General features: G+C 45.4%; 1 protein-coding gene across 7 annotated transcripts in view; it reads left to right on the top strand.

The window, feature by feature from the left end:
- CAMSAP1 (calmodulin regulated spectrin associated protein 1) overlaps window positions 1–16256 on the top strand; it is a 70585-nt gene that overhangs the window by 22627 nt on the left and 31702 nt on the right. For 4 of the 7 annotated variants that reach the window (XM_081281492.1, XM_081281487.1, XM_081281486.1 and 1 more), the window contains exons 4-5: window positions 15081–15161; window positions 16163–16195. The exons of 1 other annotated variant lie outside the window; for it this stretch is intronic. In XM_081281492.1, coding sequence (XP_081137618.1) covers window positions 15081–15161; window positions 16163–16195 — 114 coding nt within the window. The remainder of the gene's footprint in view (window positions 1–15080; window positions 15162–16162; window positions 16196–16256) is intronic. 2 more of the 7 variants (XM_081281488.1, XM_081281489.1) reach the window with 1 other exon arrangement.

A 16256-nucleotide genomic window follows, 5' to 3' on the forward strand; every position in this document is an offset into this window, starting at 1 on the left:
TTGTCCCCGGCCCCTTCTCCTGGATCAGACTTGAGGTTGAGTGGCGGGGTGTTCCCTTCTTACCCCGAGTGCTGTTTCTTGTCTGTTATCATGGCCTCTTCTTTCCCAGCCCGGTGTGGCTGGCTGCTTCCTTGGCATATCCAGAGGAGCTCAGGCTCACCTTGCTAGGCTGTGCCTGGTGTGGCTGTGGTGTGCTGGGGGCCTTGTGTGCTCTCCCACTCTCGGTTCCTGGGCTTCCTATCAACTGGGGTCCTCTGCTGCCACCAGTGTGCAGACTGTACACACCTCCCAGTGTTTTCAGGTGGGACTCCCTGGTCAGTAAGATGGAGCATCCTTCAGGCTTCCCCATGTGCACTGCCCTTCTGGGGTCCTCTCCCAAGTGCACCTCCGAGGCCTCCCAGTCTTCAGCAGCTTCAAGGCCTATCTAGTGAGCCGAGATCCTTTTCTTGTGGCATCCCTCTGGGACCCCGTCCTGCCCCCACTGAGATGGTGGCAGCCTAGGCTGTCTGCATGTCTGCCATCTTGGACTTGCCTTTGCCTCCTCTTGGCCTGGACCTTGGTTCCTTGCACACCCTGTGTACCTCTGAGACACTACCTTTCGGCCCAGCACCCGGGTGCTGTGTAGCTGTCCTTTGTCTGGGACTGCAGCAGCCAAGCCGTCCTTGTGGGTTCCTGAAGCATCTCTGTGGTGGTTAGGTACTTGGGTTCTCTTTTTCCTGGGTTTTCCAGGGTTTCACCAAGGTCTGCCTTCCAGAGGTTCTTTTTAGTTTGTATTGATGGCCAGGCCATTGCTTTCTTTTTCTATTTTGAAAAAATGCCTTACTGAGATATAACTTGTATGTAACAAATGGATGTGATTCTTTGCATTTTGACAAGTGACAGTGACCTTTTTTTTTTTTTTTTTTTTTTTTTTTTGATGGTGCTGGGGATGGAACTCTGCCTCACACATGCTAGACAAGCTGTACCACTGAACTAAATCCCCAGCCCTTTTAAAAAATTTTATTTTGAGACAGGGTCAGGCCAAGTTGCCCAGGCTGGCTTGAACATGTGATCCTCCTGCCTCAGCCTCCCAAGCATCTGGCATTGCAGTGTGGCCATCATGTTGGCTGACCGTTTAATAGCCACTAGGATGGAGGCTGTGTTTTGCCACCTGTGGAACCCTGCTTTGTGCTCCTGTGCAGCTGACCCCTAGGCACTGCCGATCTGCTTTTTCATGGGGATTTGTTTTGATAAAGTGTTTTGCGCTGTGTGATCTTCCTGGGTCTAGCCTCTTTGATTGAGCATCCATCAGCAGTTTGCTGTTTTTGTGCTTGGAATTCTGTTATATAAATGCACCATGATTTATCATCCCCTGCTGATGGGCACTTGGGTTGTTGCTGATGTTTATTTATTTTTTGGTACTGGGGATTGAACTCAGGGGCACTCAGCAACTGAGCCACATCCCCAGCCCTATTTTGTATTTTATTTAGAGACAGTGTCTCACTGAGCTGCTAAGCACTTCACCATTGCTGAGGCTGGCTTTGAACTTGCAATCCTCCTGTCTCAGCCTCCTGAGCTGCTGGGATTACAGACCTGCGCCACCGTGCCCAGCTGATGTTGTCTATTTTGATATAGGTTCTAGAGTCTGTTTGGCGCACATCTCTGTGTGCTGATGTGCTTTCATGCGTTCAAGTAAATGTTTAGATCACATGATACGTGTATGTAACTTAAATATAGCAGTATATTTGAACCATAGTTTAGAAGCAGCTATCTGAACGCTTTCCAGAGTGGCTGTGTCCTTTAAACTCCACTGGCAAGGCAGAGTTTCAGTGGCCGTGCTGTTGAGCCCATGCTTGGTGCAGTCTTCACTTCAGCTGTGGAGTGAGGTTCTCCTGAGGTGGGTTCTCCTGTGCTTTCCTCTGTGTGTACCTGGGAGAGATGTCTGTGCTTTTTTATCAGGTGCCTTTTCAGGTATTCTACCCTTATTTACTTTACCTTTGCTTTATTTTTTCCAGTACTGGGGATTGGACCCAGGGCACTCTACCACTGAGCCACACCCTTACCCCTTTTTATTGTATTTTGAGACAGGGCCTCACTGCATTGCTCAGGCCAGGCTGGAACTGTGATCCTCCTGCCTTGGCCTCCTGAGTTGCTAGGATCACAGGTGTGCATCACTTGTTTTCACTCGTTTTAATTGACTATTTGTCTTATTATCAAGTTGTGATAATTTGGAATACTGTATGTACTGGGAATCCAGTGCCTTCTCAGTCTGGTCTACTCCCAGTCTGGTCCCCTCCCTCCCTCCTCCTGTGTGGTACTGGGGATCAAGCCTCGTCCTGCATTGCAGTATACCCCAGTCCTCCTCACCATTTTCTTAGTTGGTCTGTTGAAAAGCACAGGCTCCTGAGCCCTGGCAGCCCACATTGCAGTGCTTCTATCTTAGAAATCTCTGCCTATCCCCGCTGGCTGTGCCATGGTCTCAGTTCTTGTGCTGGCATCCCTGACCCCTTCTGAGTTCATTCACTGTGCATGAGGGTGTGAGGTTTCTGGCTCCTGTGCAGAGGCAGTTCTGAGGCCCTCTCTGGAGGGCATCTTCCATTCTCCTTTGCTTCACGGTGGTGGCTGTGGGGAAAACCAGCGAGTCTGTGTTGGGTGCTTAACATCTTTTCCACGAATCTGTGTGACTTAATTTCCTGGCCGCGTCAGACAGTCTATGGTTGATCCAGACTGTGGTAGTACTTGTAAGTCTGTGGTGAGATAATGTAGGTCTTGAACTATGCCCTTTTGTTAAACAATAATCGTTCTAGCTGTTCTAGGTCTGCACATTCACATCAGCTTGGCATTTCCTGCAAAGGGCATTTGCTGGGATTTTGAGTGGGAATGTGTTAAATCTAGAGCAGTTATCAGTGTTGCCAGTGCTGAGGCTCACAGTCTGTCAGCATGCCCTATTTGAGCATGGCTGTAGATTTTCAGTGTGGCATCTTGTATAGAGTTTCTGAATTTGTCCCTGGACTTTTAGTTTTAATGTCTTTGGTTGTGTCCTAAGCAGTGGCACACAATTTTATCTCCCTAATTTTATCTCCTAGTTAAATAGAAGAGCAAATTAAATATTTAAAGGTATTTAGGTTTTCTATTCATTTTGAATAGAAAAGGTTTAGATTTTGTTAAAAAATGTGTCAGTTTTAAGTAAGTAGTTGGATTTGTCGGCATAAAGTTCTTTTTTTCCCTCTAGCGCTGGCAACCAAAGCCAGGGCTGCAGGCACGCAGGGCACACACCCTACCTCTGAGCTTCCTTCCAGGCCCATACATTTCACTTTTTATCCTTTTAGTGTCTCTACAGTCTGTGGTGCTGTCCCCTCTTGGTTTCTTGATCCTGGTGATTTGTTCCTTCAGTTGTTCTGGTTTATCAGCATTATTAGTCTAAAATATCTGTTTGTCATTTTTATTGGGTTTCCCCTATCATTTTGTCCATTTTCTTTGTTAGTTTTTGTTTTTTCCATTTTTTCTTTAATTTGCTCTTCTTTATTTTCCCTATTCCTTTTGTCTTAGTTTTGGGTTGGCACATCGGAGCAGTATGTGTTTGTCGGGTGGGCTGGTGCTGTAGTCCAGCTCAGGTGGTGAGCGTGCCCCTCCTCACGTAGGCCCTCTGTGATGAGCGTGCACCTGTCTACCGGGACTTGGAAGCGGGCAGTGAAGTCCTGACGTGAGTGGTCAGCTGAAGCCAGTCATCCAGCCCTTCCTCCATGCCCATGTGAGCGTTCAGAGCTGTTGACTCTTCCATGCAGCGCTTTTGCTGTGTCTTATGTGTTTTTATGTATTATATTATTTTTAGTTTCACTGGTGAATTCTTGTTTTATTGGTGGATTATCTGGAAAGCTTTTGCCTAATCTTGAATATTTGGAGGGGGTTCCAGACATCTTTTTGTGTCTTTGATTTCTAGTTTAACCCTGTGGCCTGAGAATGTGCACTGTGTGTCTCACCCTGAATGGGGAGGCCTGTTCTGAGGATGGGTGTCAGCCCCTGGGTTGGTGTGGGGGTTGTGTCTGCTGCAATCTTGGTGGCTGGCTGTCTCCTGGGACTGTCATCTGGTTACTCGGAGAGGAGAAGAGTGTGAAGCCTCCCCTGGAGCCTGATTTGCTTCCTGCTTCAGTTCTGCCAGGTTTTGCTTTTTTTTTTTTTTTTTTTTTTTTAGTATTTTCGGTCTGTTATTGGGTTCACGCATTTTAGTCTTTGTATTTATTTATTTATTTATTTTGGTACCAGGGATTGAACCCAGGGTGTTTTACCACTGAGCCACATCCCCAGCCCTTTTTTAAAATTTTGAGATAGGGCTTCACTAAGTTACTGAGCCTGGCTTTGAACATGCAATCCTCCTGCCTCAGCTTCCTGAGCTGCTGGAATTACAGGTGTGCGCCATCGTGCCCAGCTTCAAGAAATGTCCCTTTTATCACCAGTGATGTCTTTGTCCCAATAGTCTCCTTCGCGGCATGTCAGGTGGCCTTTTCCCTCTCCCTGGCTGGTCTCTTTCTGGATGTTCCTTGTGTGCCTGTAGCTGGCCTTGCCCTCTCACCTGAGGACGTGCTTCCTCGTGCAGTGTTCAGACCAGTCACATTGACCCTAATCAGTGCAGGCTTACTGTCCTGTCTGGCTTCTTTGTCTCGCCTTGGGCTGAAGAGCTGTACCATCGAGCTGCTTCCCAGGGCTTGCTGGGTTGCCTCCACCTTGTGCTCCTCTGCCTCAGCCTCCTGGGAAGGTGGGATGGCAGTGGCCCACAGGGCCTGGCTGGGCTGAGTATTTTCAGCACTCCGTGACACCTCCTGTGTTTCTTAGGTTGCTTCTTTGTGGCACTCTGCATTTTCAGATGGCCATGGCTGCTGCAAGCACCATCTACTCCAGGACAGAGAAGGACGCTGTCCCTGGGGCTTTGGGGCTGCTGTCACCCTTCATTTCACGGCAGCCCTGATTGGTCATGCAGTTCTGCTCTAAGCGCCAGTTACCTTTTAAAGCAGTTAGCATTGAGAATAAAAGTCTTCAATGTTTGCTTATGTATTTTTCAGTTTTTGTTCTTTTTTGTACTGACCAAAATTTTCAAACTGGTGGATGGCCCCTTTACGCTCTTAATCCTTTAAGATTATTGCGGGCCTTAAAGAGCTTTTTAAGAAAAGTTCGATTTGATAGTATTTTCCATATTAGGAATTAAAAAAAGAAAAAAATTTTAAATAATTTTAAGTCCTTAATTTTTTTAAATTTATTTTTTAATTGTGGTTGGACACAATATCTTTATTTCACTTATTTATTTTTATGTGGTGCTGAGAATCGAACCTAGGGTCTCACATGTGCGAGGCAAGTGCTCTGCCGCTGAGCCCCAGCCTCAGCCCAGAAAATTTAAAACATTTAAAAATGGTAAACATAATTCATTTTATGTTAACATAAATGATGTTTTTTTAAAGTGAGAATAACTGTATTTTCCTAAGGAAAACATTTGAAAGTAGCGATATCTTATATCTTCAGTATGTGGCTTGCTAGGAGACAACTGGATTCTCCTATCCTCTTTTGCATTTAATTGATTATAATATGTTGTATTTCATTGAAGTTTATAAGGAAAACCTGGCTTCACATAGATGCTGCAACAGAGAAGAGGGTATTTCTGTTATCTTCTTGGACGTGTGTGCACTTCTGCCTTCAATATCACACCAAAGCTTGACAGCAGCAGCTTCCCAAAGATGAATCGTAATGGAGCCTTAGAAACCCATCAGCCAAAAGGACGCACATGCACTGAGCTCACCATTTTAGGGTGTATAGTCGAGTGTGTGGCACGTTTAGAGGTGTGGGGACAGCCCACTGTCTCAGCAGCAGAGCACCTCACATGCCTGGAGGGAGCCCTGCCTGTCAGCATCACTGCCCAGACCTGGCAGCCCCTGGCTGCTTCTGCCTGGGCATGTGTAGAAGGAATCATGCAGTGAGTGGTCTCTTGAGTCTGCCTTCTGCCCCGTTCCTGTTTCCAAGGCTCACCTGTGCTGTGGCACGTGCCATTTCCCACTGGCCACCTCTGAAGGTTCAGTTTCCCCATCCTTGCTAGCACTTGTTATTTTCTTTTCTTACTTTTTTAAAATTTTTTTTGTAGTTGTACACAAGAATTTTATTTTATTTGTTTATTTATTTTTATGTGGTGCTGAGGATCGAACCCAGGGCCTTGCACATGCAAGGTGGGTGCTCTACCACTGAGCCATAACCACAGCCCCTTTTGTTTTTTAAATAGCTTTCCTAGAGGGCATGAGGCAGTCGCTTTGTAATTAATGACATGGGGCCTCTTCGAGTCCTTACGGGCCTCTGATCTTCTGGTCTTTTGCGGCCTTCGGATCCTGGCCCAGTGGTGAGCTTTCTGCCCTGTTCAGCCCCAGTCTTTGTCTTCCTTGCACTCTTCCTTGGTCTTGGAACCAACTCATCCATGGTTTTGGAACACGGTGTCTGTCCTGTGGAGTGCTGTTTAACCCAAAGTAGATCTCCTACATGTCACCTTTTGTGGGTGCCATCTAGCTTTGGGTTGTAGAAACAAATGTTCCAAAATTTTAGTTTTTGTTTGAGATTCGTTATTTTATCCAAGCAACAGACTCTGGCAAATGCTTTGATAACAGACATCCTCCATTCCACATCTAGCAGTTGGTGGCTTGACACCGTGTCTGACAGACTTGCAGGGCCTGGATCACCAGGCACTTTGATTGCCACATAGCAGAGGAGCTGAGGGCCTGTTCCCCATGTGGTCACGTAGGATGTAAAGACATTACACTGAAGAGCGCATTGAGCTTCAGTCCACCATGCGGCCTGCGCAATGGTTTCATTAATGAGGTTCTTGGCATAAAAGTTAGCTAGGAGAGATCGAAATAAAACACACAGACTCAGTTACCTTATTTCTATTGCCAGATCCGAGACGGCTCCCCTCTCTGGTTCCCTCCTCTAACCGCCCAGCAGAGCAGCAAGGATTACTCAGGGCTAGCAGGAGAGAGAGAGAGTGAACACGCCTGGGAGTAGCTTTTTATTGGGGAACAAGAGATTCAGGGGAGAATTCCATCCAATGAAGGTTGAGGGGGGACTGCACTCCAAGGTTAGGGTCAGTGATTGGGCCCCCCGGGGTCAGTGGTCAGGCACACCCCCACACGGATGGGTTCTCTCATCAGGAAAGGGCCGGGAAAGTTCCGACACAGCCAGAACGCCTCAGGCCCTTAACGGGAGCCACCCAATCACGTGTCAGAAATGGCTTCCCACATATTCCCCTTTCCTTTTCTTAACAATGAGGTGGCGGTTCACTCTCTGGAGTTTCTGGATTCTTGATTTGAAGACTCGCCATCCTATAGTTACAACACAAAAGAGAATTAACAGCAAAGAGAATAATCCAATAATGTACCAAGCGGAGTGTTTAAGAATATTTCCAGGGTTGAATCCATTTAACTCCTTCAATATTTGGTTAGCCAAAGAAGAAGGATCTGAAAAATCAGCTCTATTATTTTGAATGTCTTGGATATGGTAATGAAGTTCCAGAATATCCAAGCTATTATTACTATTTTGCCAAATACCTAATAAATGGTTTTTAACCTTCTCCCAATCCCAGAGAGAAGCATTGTACTTGGCAGCTGTAACACATACATACTTATAATTAGCATGGCATTTAAGCCTTTCTTTGAATTTTAAGGCTGAAAGTTCATTACCTATGTCTATAACAGTCGCCTCTAAGGCGTTTAATTTAGTTTCAATCCTTTCATCAATATTTCCTTGATTACGCAGAGCCTTGGAAGTATTTTGAGCTAAATTATTAAGAAATTTTGCATGCTGAATATTCCGAGAGAGACAATGTCAGAGACGCAGAGACAGTTGAGGCAATAAACGAGACCAGCGCTAAAACACCAACAATTATGACTCCAATAGCACGTTTAGGTCTTGTTAGCTGGGCATGAATTTGCTGCAAGACTTGTAGACTAGCATCAGCATACCATGGCTCTGAAATATTAGCAGGTAATAAAACGAAAGAGGGCTGATGAAGTATCAGCACTCCTTTTCCTCCATTATACCTAGTAATACAATTGGTTAGGTTGCACTTATTACAAGTAACAATATATCTGTCATCTATCCATTCAACTTTTACATTCCCAATAATTAAAACATAAGGAGATTGGACACAAGCTCGTAAGCCATAGCAAGATCCCTCTTTACAGTTCTTGCCGACAAATTTTGGTAAAGGTTTATCTGTAAAATGTAAAAATTCTGAGGCAGCAATTAAACGCCAAATATCTTTTTGAACACCTCCTTCACTATAAGTCAAAATATTACTAACAAATCCTGCAGGTGTCATAGCAGAATTTCTTCGTAATTGTCTCTTATCAATTTTTGGAGACCAGTCTAAAATATACCCACTATCTTTAGACACCTTATGTTGTACAGGAAAGGTATTTACACAATCCATCCATTTAGGAAAGGTGCCAATTTCAATTGTAGAACTATTTGGACAGTGGGGTATCTGTGGAGGTTTTGCAGAAATGACTGGCTTGTTATGGGAAAGTCCCATCTTAATTACTGATCTAGTATTAGGTTTTAAGTCTCCATAAATAGAATTATTTGTCAGTCTAGGTTTACCAATCGCTGTCTTTTCTTCGAATGATACTTTCAGACAGCCAGCATGTTTATCATGTGACCAACACAAAGGTAATTGGGCACTGTAGCCAGAATAATTAAATCTAGTCACATGATTGGGAGTAATATGAGTATCTGTAAATCCTCCCATCATGAATGAGTCATTAGTAAATACTGGAATAGATTCTCCAGTCCACACAGCTGGGTGTACCAGGGGTGGATCTGGGAAATATGTCCAATAAGTGTCTACTTGATTCCCCTTTACCTGACAGCCCAGTAGGGCAATTACTGTCGCTACCATCAAGACTGGGGTCCTGTTCTTTCCTAGGTGTCGAAGTATTCGGGAAGCCTGGGAAATTCAAGCTTCTTCACGTCTTCCCACGAAATCAGCTTTTCAGCTGGTTCAATCTGGTCTTTCTTCATCTTTTTTCATCTTTTTTTCGATATCTCCTCCTCCTGGGTAGTGGCTCCTCCGGGTCGATCCTCAGTCGCTTGAATCTGGGTTCTATCTCTTCCATGTCTGATAGCACGTTCAGGCACCCAAATAGGACGGAAAGCTTTTTCTGGGAAAATACAAGCATGACCTCTGCCCCGCATTATCACCGGGTCCGGCCCTTTCCACTGACCAGTCTGTAAATCTTTCCACAAAACTCTGCCTAAAGGGCCTGTTACTGAGGGAGACATTTGTCTCTCAGCAGCAGTGTGACCTTCTGCGTCACAGTTTAAAAAATTTAAAACAAACAAGGCATGATTAAGGCTATTTTGGGGAGTCGCAACTCTATTCCCCCCTTTTAATTTTTGTAATTGAAGCTTAATAGATAAATGAGCTCGTTCCACAATGGCTTGACCTTGGGGGTTATAAGGAATTTCTGTTTTATGATTAATTTTAAACTCTTGGCAAAATTGTTGAAAAGAAGAGTTTACGTAAGCTGGAGCATTATCTGTTTTAATCTGCATAGGGCACCCTAAAACGGAAAAAGCTGCTAAGCAATGAGAAATTACATGTTAAGTATTTTCCTTAGTACGTGCTGTGGCAAAAGTAAATCTAGAATAAGTATCCACTATGACATGTACATAACATTGCTTACCAAATTGAGGAATATGAGTTACATCCATTTGCCATATCTGATTTGGTTTTAATCCACGGGGATTTACCCCTGATGGCAGAGATGGAGTGTGGATAACACACTTAGGACATTGGCTTACAATTTGACGAGCTTGTTCTCTAGTAATATTAAACTTTTTATGTAAGCTAGAAGCATTTTGATGATGCAAGGAATGGGAAGCTAGTGCACAGTCATATGAAGACATCTGTTGACAAAAAGCTATTAACTTATCAATTTTGTCATTACCTGAAACTAGAGGTCCAGGAAGATTAGTATGGGCACGTATATGTCCTATGAAACATGGGTACTTTCACATTAGCACTTTCTTTTGTAAATTATGAAATAACTCATATAACTCCTGTGATGAAGTATACCCAATAACTGAGGTTTCAATATTTTTGGTAACTCCGACTGCATATAAGCTGTCAGAATAAATATAGGCTCATTTGAAAAGTAATCTAAGGCACAAATCAGAGCTTGAAGCTCTGCTCTTTGGGCAGAAGTATAAGAAGTTTGTATTACCTCTGTGTGAACACGGCTATAAAAACCTGCTTTACCTGAGTTGGAACCATCCGTGAACACCGATAAAGCTTCATCTATAGGATAGGCACGCACAATCTTTGGAAAAATAAGTGACGTTAATGATGCAAATTGTATAATCTTATCACGAGGATAGTGGCTATCTATCTGGCCAGGAAAGTCAGCAAAAGCTATCTGCCATGAGCTAGAAGTTTGAAAAAGCCAATTAGTCTGTGGAACAGAAAATGGAATAATTATAATATCAGGCTCAGATCCAATTAATTGTCAAATCCTAGTTCTACCTTTAATTACTAATTGAGCTATAGAATCATGAAAAGGAATTAATGTTTTTTGAGGGGAGTGGGATAAATAAATCCACTCAATAACTCCTAATCTTTGCCATATGGCTCCTGTTGGGGTATGCTCAGTTGGAAATATTAATAAATACACTATTTCTTTAGGATCAATTCTAGTAAGCTGTGCATTTTTAATTGCATTTTCCACTCTCCTGAACACTGTTTTAGCTTCCAAGGTTAGTGGACGTGGAGAGGTTGGAGAGGGATTTCCTTGTAATATCTGAAATAAAGGACTTAATTTAGAAGTAGTTAGTTTTAAGGATAGCTGTAGCCAATTAATCTCTCTTAAAAGCCTTGAAAATCATTAGGGGTTTGTACGGAAACTGTTTGTTCCGCTCTGGTAAAATTAAAGATGGCGGCCCCCATGGTCGGCACGATGACGTCACATTGCGCGACCACCTACTTCCTCATTCTCTGTGGGGGGGGGGAGGAGGGGGGGCTGACCGGAAGTTTGTGTTCCGCCCAGGTGGAAATGATGACAAGAAGGCGGGCTCATCCGCGCCATCTAGATCCACCGTATGGGGCTGAGTCCTGCAATATCTATTATCGCCAGTAGATGGAGCCCTGAACTTAAAATCACGCATGCAACACTTGTGCGCAAAATGATTATTTTTCCCACAAACGTAACATCTCCCGTGGGACTTTTGTCTTAAATCCTGTGGCCTCAAAGTTTCTTTTAGTGCCGCGGCTAAGGCTACTGTCTGCAATTGAGTAGAGTCTGTGTCAGAACACAGGCGGATATACTCAGAAATTGTCCCTTTTTTATGGTGTGGCCGGAGAATATCCTGACAGTATCTATTCGAGTTTTCAAAAGCCAATAAACTCGCTCGCTCCCGGGTCCCCGATGGACCTGTTTGCAGCCTGATACAATCGGGCTACGAAATCTGAATAAGTTTCACTGGCACCCTGTCTGATTTTGGTAAGAACTAAATTGGATTGGTCCTTGGAGACGATCTGTCTCCAAGCACCTTTTGCACAATCAGTTATTTGATTGTATACTACAAAATCATAATTTAACTGTCTTTCTAAATCAGCGAAATCTCCAGTCCCTAAAAACATCTCTACTGGCGTTTCTATATCTTGTCTTTTGTTTCTCTCTGCCTGTTCAGTACAAAAATCAGTCCAGTAAGTCCTCCAAAGTAAGAAATCTCCCCCGCTCAGACAAGATCTGGCTAAAGAAATCCACTCGCTAGGAGGAAGGGGTTGTGAGCAAATATTTTCTATCAGGCTCTGTACAAAAGGCGAATTTGGACCATATGTCTCACATGCACTTTTTAGTTCCTTAATGGTTTTAAATGGGATTACAACATGAACTCTAACTCTCTGATCTTGCTCATTAACTTGCTCAAAAACTGGAAAAAGGTGAAAACCGCTAGTATCTTCCCCCAATTCTTGAGCCTTCTTAATACCTCGCTGGACTGGGGTAAGAAAAGTAATTTTTAATCCAGCATACCTGTTAAATTTTGTTCTTTTAGTAGGTACTGGCCGAATTCGAATAGTCTGGGCAGGCGGTGTTAAACGCAGCCTATTGAAATTTCTCTGTAAGTCTTGAATTTCAACGTCTGATTCTTCTTCCTCAGACTGTGAGACATGGTCAGACTCTGCACTATCGCCATTTTGAATTTGGGTTTCTAAACCACGTGGTTGAGAAGAACTCTGAGCCCCTCTAGGAATCTCTTCCATATTTTCCTCTCTAGGAAGATCGGCTACCTCTTCCGGAGGGCTTTCTAGGATTTCGGATGTTTCTCCTGTATGATGCTGCTCTCTACAATCCCCCTGCGGGCTAGCCTGATCTTGCAAGTTTAATTTCACATTTTTAACCTTTGGCTTGGCCCCTAGTGCCTTTGTTTTTAAAGGGCTTAAGGGAAAGGGAATTAACTTAGCCTCAGGCTGATTTTCCATTTGAATAGACGTAACAGCTCTTTGAATGCCTTTTAAGAGGTCCTCAGGGGGCCACGAACTCTGGCCCATATATTCAAAAAGACAAACTTTTAGAGCCGTCCAAGTTTTCTGAATATTTTCTATGCCTCCAGGTAGTTCATTAGAAAGACAGACTCTTTGTAATTTTCTTCCTAATTTCTCCCAAGTAAGTAAATTTGGAGACTCTTGTTGACAAAACCAAGGACAATATTCACCTACAATCTTTAAGAATTGTAATAACTGAGTTTTCTTTATCTGTTTTCCTTTCTGATTAATTATACTGTCTAAAATAGTCAGATACATTTCCTTATCCGTAGAAGTTGAATTTCCCATTTTAATTAATTTAAGGTCTCTTTCCTTCAATAACTCCACGTACTTTTGTGACCCAATTTGTCACCTCTTCCTTTATTTTTATCCTTATCTTTATAGCACGCTCCCACTCAATCTAACTAATCTAGAATGCCCCACGTTGGGCGCCAATTCCACCATGCGGCCTGTGCAGTGGTTTCATTAATGAGGTTCTAGGCATAAAGTTAGCTAGAAGAGATCGAAATAAAACACACAGACTCAGTTACCTTATTTCTATTGCTAGGTCTGAGACGGCTCCCCTCTCTGGTTCCCTCCTCTAACCGCCCAGCAGGGCAGCAAGGATTACTCAGGGCTAGCAGGAGAGAGAGAGAGTGAACACGCCTGGGAGTAGCCCTTTATTGGGGAACAAGAGATTCAGGGGAGAATTCCATCCAATGAAGGCTGAGGGGGGACTGCACTCCAAGGTCAGGGTCAGTGATTGGGCCCCCGGGGTCAGTGGTCAGGCACACCCCCACACGGATGGGTTCTCTCATCAGGAAAGGGTCGGGAAAGCTTCGACACAGCCAAAGCGCCTCAGACCCTTAACGGGAGCCACCCAATCACGTGTCAGAAATGGCTTCCCACACTTCAGTAAACCCACCAGTGTTTGCTGCCCCCAAGAGGATTGTAGGTAAAATAGGGCAGTTAGTGGGGTAGAGTCCAGTGACAGCCAGTGTCATTTCCCTGGTTGTGTGGAGGGCTGGCAGTTCTCTGCCTTGGTTCTGCACCATCAGGTGCTTGGCATTTGGTGGGTGTAGTTCTGACCTTGTGCAGATCCTGGACGTGTTTGCCCCGCGTCAGCTGCCTGAGTGTCCGTGTTTCTGTGTCGCTTTCTCCCCCTATGCATAGGTCCTGTGGCACTCTTACTGGTGGTTCTCTCCTGTTCAGAGAGAACTGCTGTTGTATGTGGAATCCTAGGCCGGTATTCTTTCCCCAGGACGAGAGGTGGTTCCTGCTACTGGAGTATACCTTGGTGTGGGTGAAACTGGGTGACCGTCCTTGCCCAATTCTGCCTTTGGAAGGCAGTCTTCTGTTCACAGCTCCAGGCCCCAGGACAAGGATGGAGGCGCTGGCCTCTCATTCCCACCCTCCACCCCTCTGGCTCAGCTCCCAGGGCCCAGCTTGCCCATCACCCTTCTTGCTGAGCTCTCTTCTATCTCCTTTCCTCTGTGGGTTTCCAGCTTTTAAATTTTCCTGGTCTGTGTGGTTCAGAAATACAGGCAGATGTTTAATTTGCCAGATTTAGTCTCCTCCTTGGTGATTTTTTGTAAATAACAATTATATTTTCCTTTACATGACCATTTCTTCGGAATTTTGAAATTAATTTTCACTTTAAGTAGGAGGATATGCTTTTGTATTTGTTTCCTTTTTGCAGTACTGGGGATGTAACCCAGAGCTGCGCATGTGCTAGGCAAGTGTCTACCAAGAGCTGTGTCCCCAGCCACCCCTGCCTTTTACTTCACTTTGAGATAGGGCCTGGCTAAGCCACCCAGGCTGGCCTGGAGCCTGTGAGCTCCTGCCCCATGCCTGGCTGCTTGGTACTTTGTACAGTGGTTCTCTTTTTCAAAGATTGAGCATTTATCTCAGGTTTGTCTGTCTTGATTAGATATAATCCTGTTTATAAGACTGAGATTTGTCTTTTTTCTGCTTTCTAATCCATGTTTTCTTTACATGTTATCGAGACTCCCTGTGTCCTTCCCTTGGATCTCAGAGCAGCTTCTTTCTCATTGCTGTGGTTTGCAGGAGTAGCGTGTGCTCCGGTCTGGGGATGACTAGCCCTGCGCCTTCTGCTTACAGCTTGGACCACACCCCTAGTGTGGATGCACGTTTTTCCCTTCTCATCTCATCTGTGCAGTTGGGGGAAGAGAGAGTACGCATGTCTCTAGTTTTTAATGGTGTATAGCTCAGCTTTTAGCATGAAATTTGCTGAGAGTTGTTTCCTGGTGGTTAGGTCAGGTGGGACCTATGCCCAGTCAGGCCAGCCTGTTCTGAGCACACCTGCCAAAGGTGTTGGCTGTGTGTGCTGAAGGACAGCCTTGCGCTGGCGCCAGGAGGCATGTGAGTCTCCTTGCCAAGGCTGGCTGACATTATTATCCATGGCCAGCCTTGGGTCATGTGAAACCCCTCCATCTCTGTGTCTGTGTCATGGGGCTCTCTGGGAGGGAAGATGGAGGTGAAGGTACCAGGGATGTAGAAGCCTCCTTCTTAACACATTCTTCTTCTACTTTAGGTAAATCTTAAAATGAGAGAAATAACAGAGAAGGAAGTTAAATTAAAACAGCAATTACTGGAAAGTCCAGCTCATCAAAAGGTAAAGAGCAAATTTAATTTCTCTGGAATGCACTGTTATTGTTAATCCTAGTTTTAAAGAATTTGACCTGCAGCTACTACTTGCTTATTCTTGTAACTCACCAAAAATGAAGCCAGCCTCTTGGATTCTCCCAGCAGCCTTGTTCTCAGTGCCTCGGTGAGGGCTGACCATGGGCGATTTGTCTCCCTTCCACCCATCCCTGGAAAGGGGTCGTGGTGCTTTGCCTGCAGGAGGGTGCAGGTGTACTGGGTGCGGGTGGGGGAGCTCTGAGTCAGGGGTGTAGGCTTTCCTGGGAGTTAGCTTCTGAACATCAGCAAAGGAGGAGAGACCGCCCAGTGCCAGCGGTGCCTCTGTACATCCCCGAGGTGGCCCCTGGGGTATAGTGGGACTGGTGGCTGTCTGGGAAGCCTGGTACCAGGTATCAGGTGGCAATGTGTGTGTTGAAGAATGGTGCAGATGGGCGTGTCACACGATCTGGGCATTAGTCTCTTACCCTGGCGTCATTTTCTCTTCTGCCAAGCACCTGTGTGGTGAGTCTGCCTCAGTTAGGTGTGTGCACGATGCCACCAGCCTGTGCCATCTCCCCCTGGAGAGCCAGGTCCTGCCTCCCCTCATGGCTTCCTCTCCCCACGACCAGCATTACACACGGGCTGTGGCCAGGCGCCTCCCTGGTCTGGCTTGTGGGCACCGTGCCTCCTTGGCCCTCAGACGTGTGCATGTGTAGACACAGACCAGGTGCTCCCCACTTGGAGTGGACTTCTTGCCTTGGTGCCCAGCCTTCCCAAGTGCCAAGGCATTCTTTGCAAAGGTAGCAGGGTGTGTCACCTTCCCCTTGAACCGCCTGGGCGATGTGGTGTGCTGAGGTCCTGTCCAGTGGAAAGCTTTGACTCACTGAGGCTGTCCCACCCCCTCTGCCGGGTGGGTGCCGTGTGAGCGCGCCTGCCGCCCGTGGACCTGCTCTGCTGACGCTCCTCTCACCTTCCTTCCTGCTTCCTGAGCAGTCTCCCTCCAAGTGGTATTGGAAGTTAGTGCCCGTAAGTGCTCCAGCCTCAGCTGCCACTGAGAGCATCCTGTTGCCATCACGCGCTTCCATAG

Source organism: Spermophilus citellus, assembly GCF_964194105.1.
Source record: "Spermophilus citellus genome assembly, chromosome: 2".
NCBI lineage: Eukaryota > Metazoa > Chordata > Mammalia > Rodentia > Sciuridae > Spermophilus > Spermophilus citellus.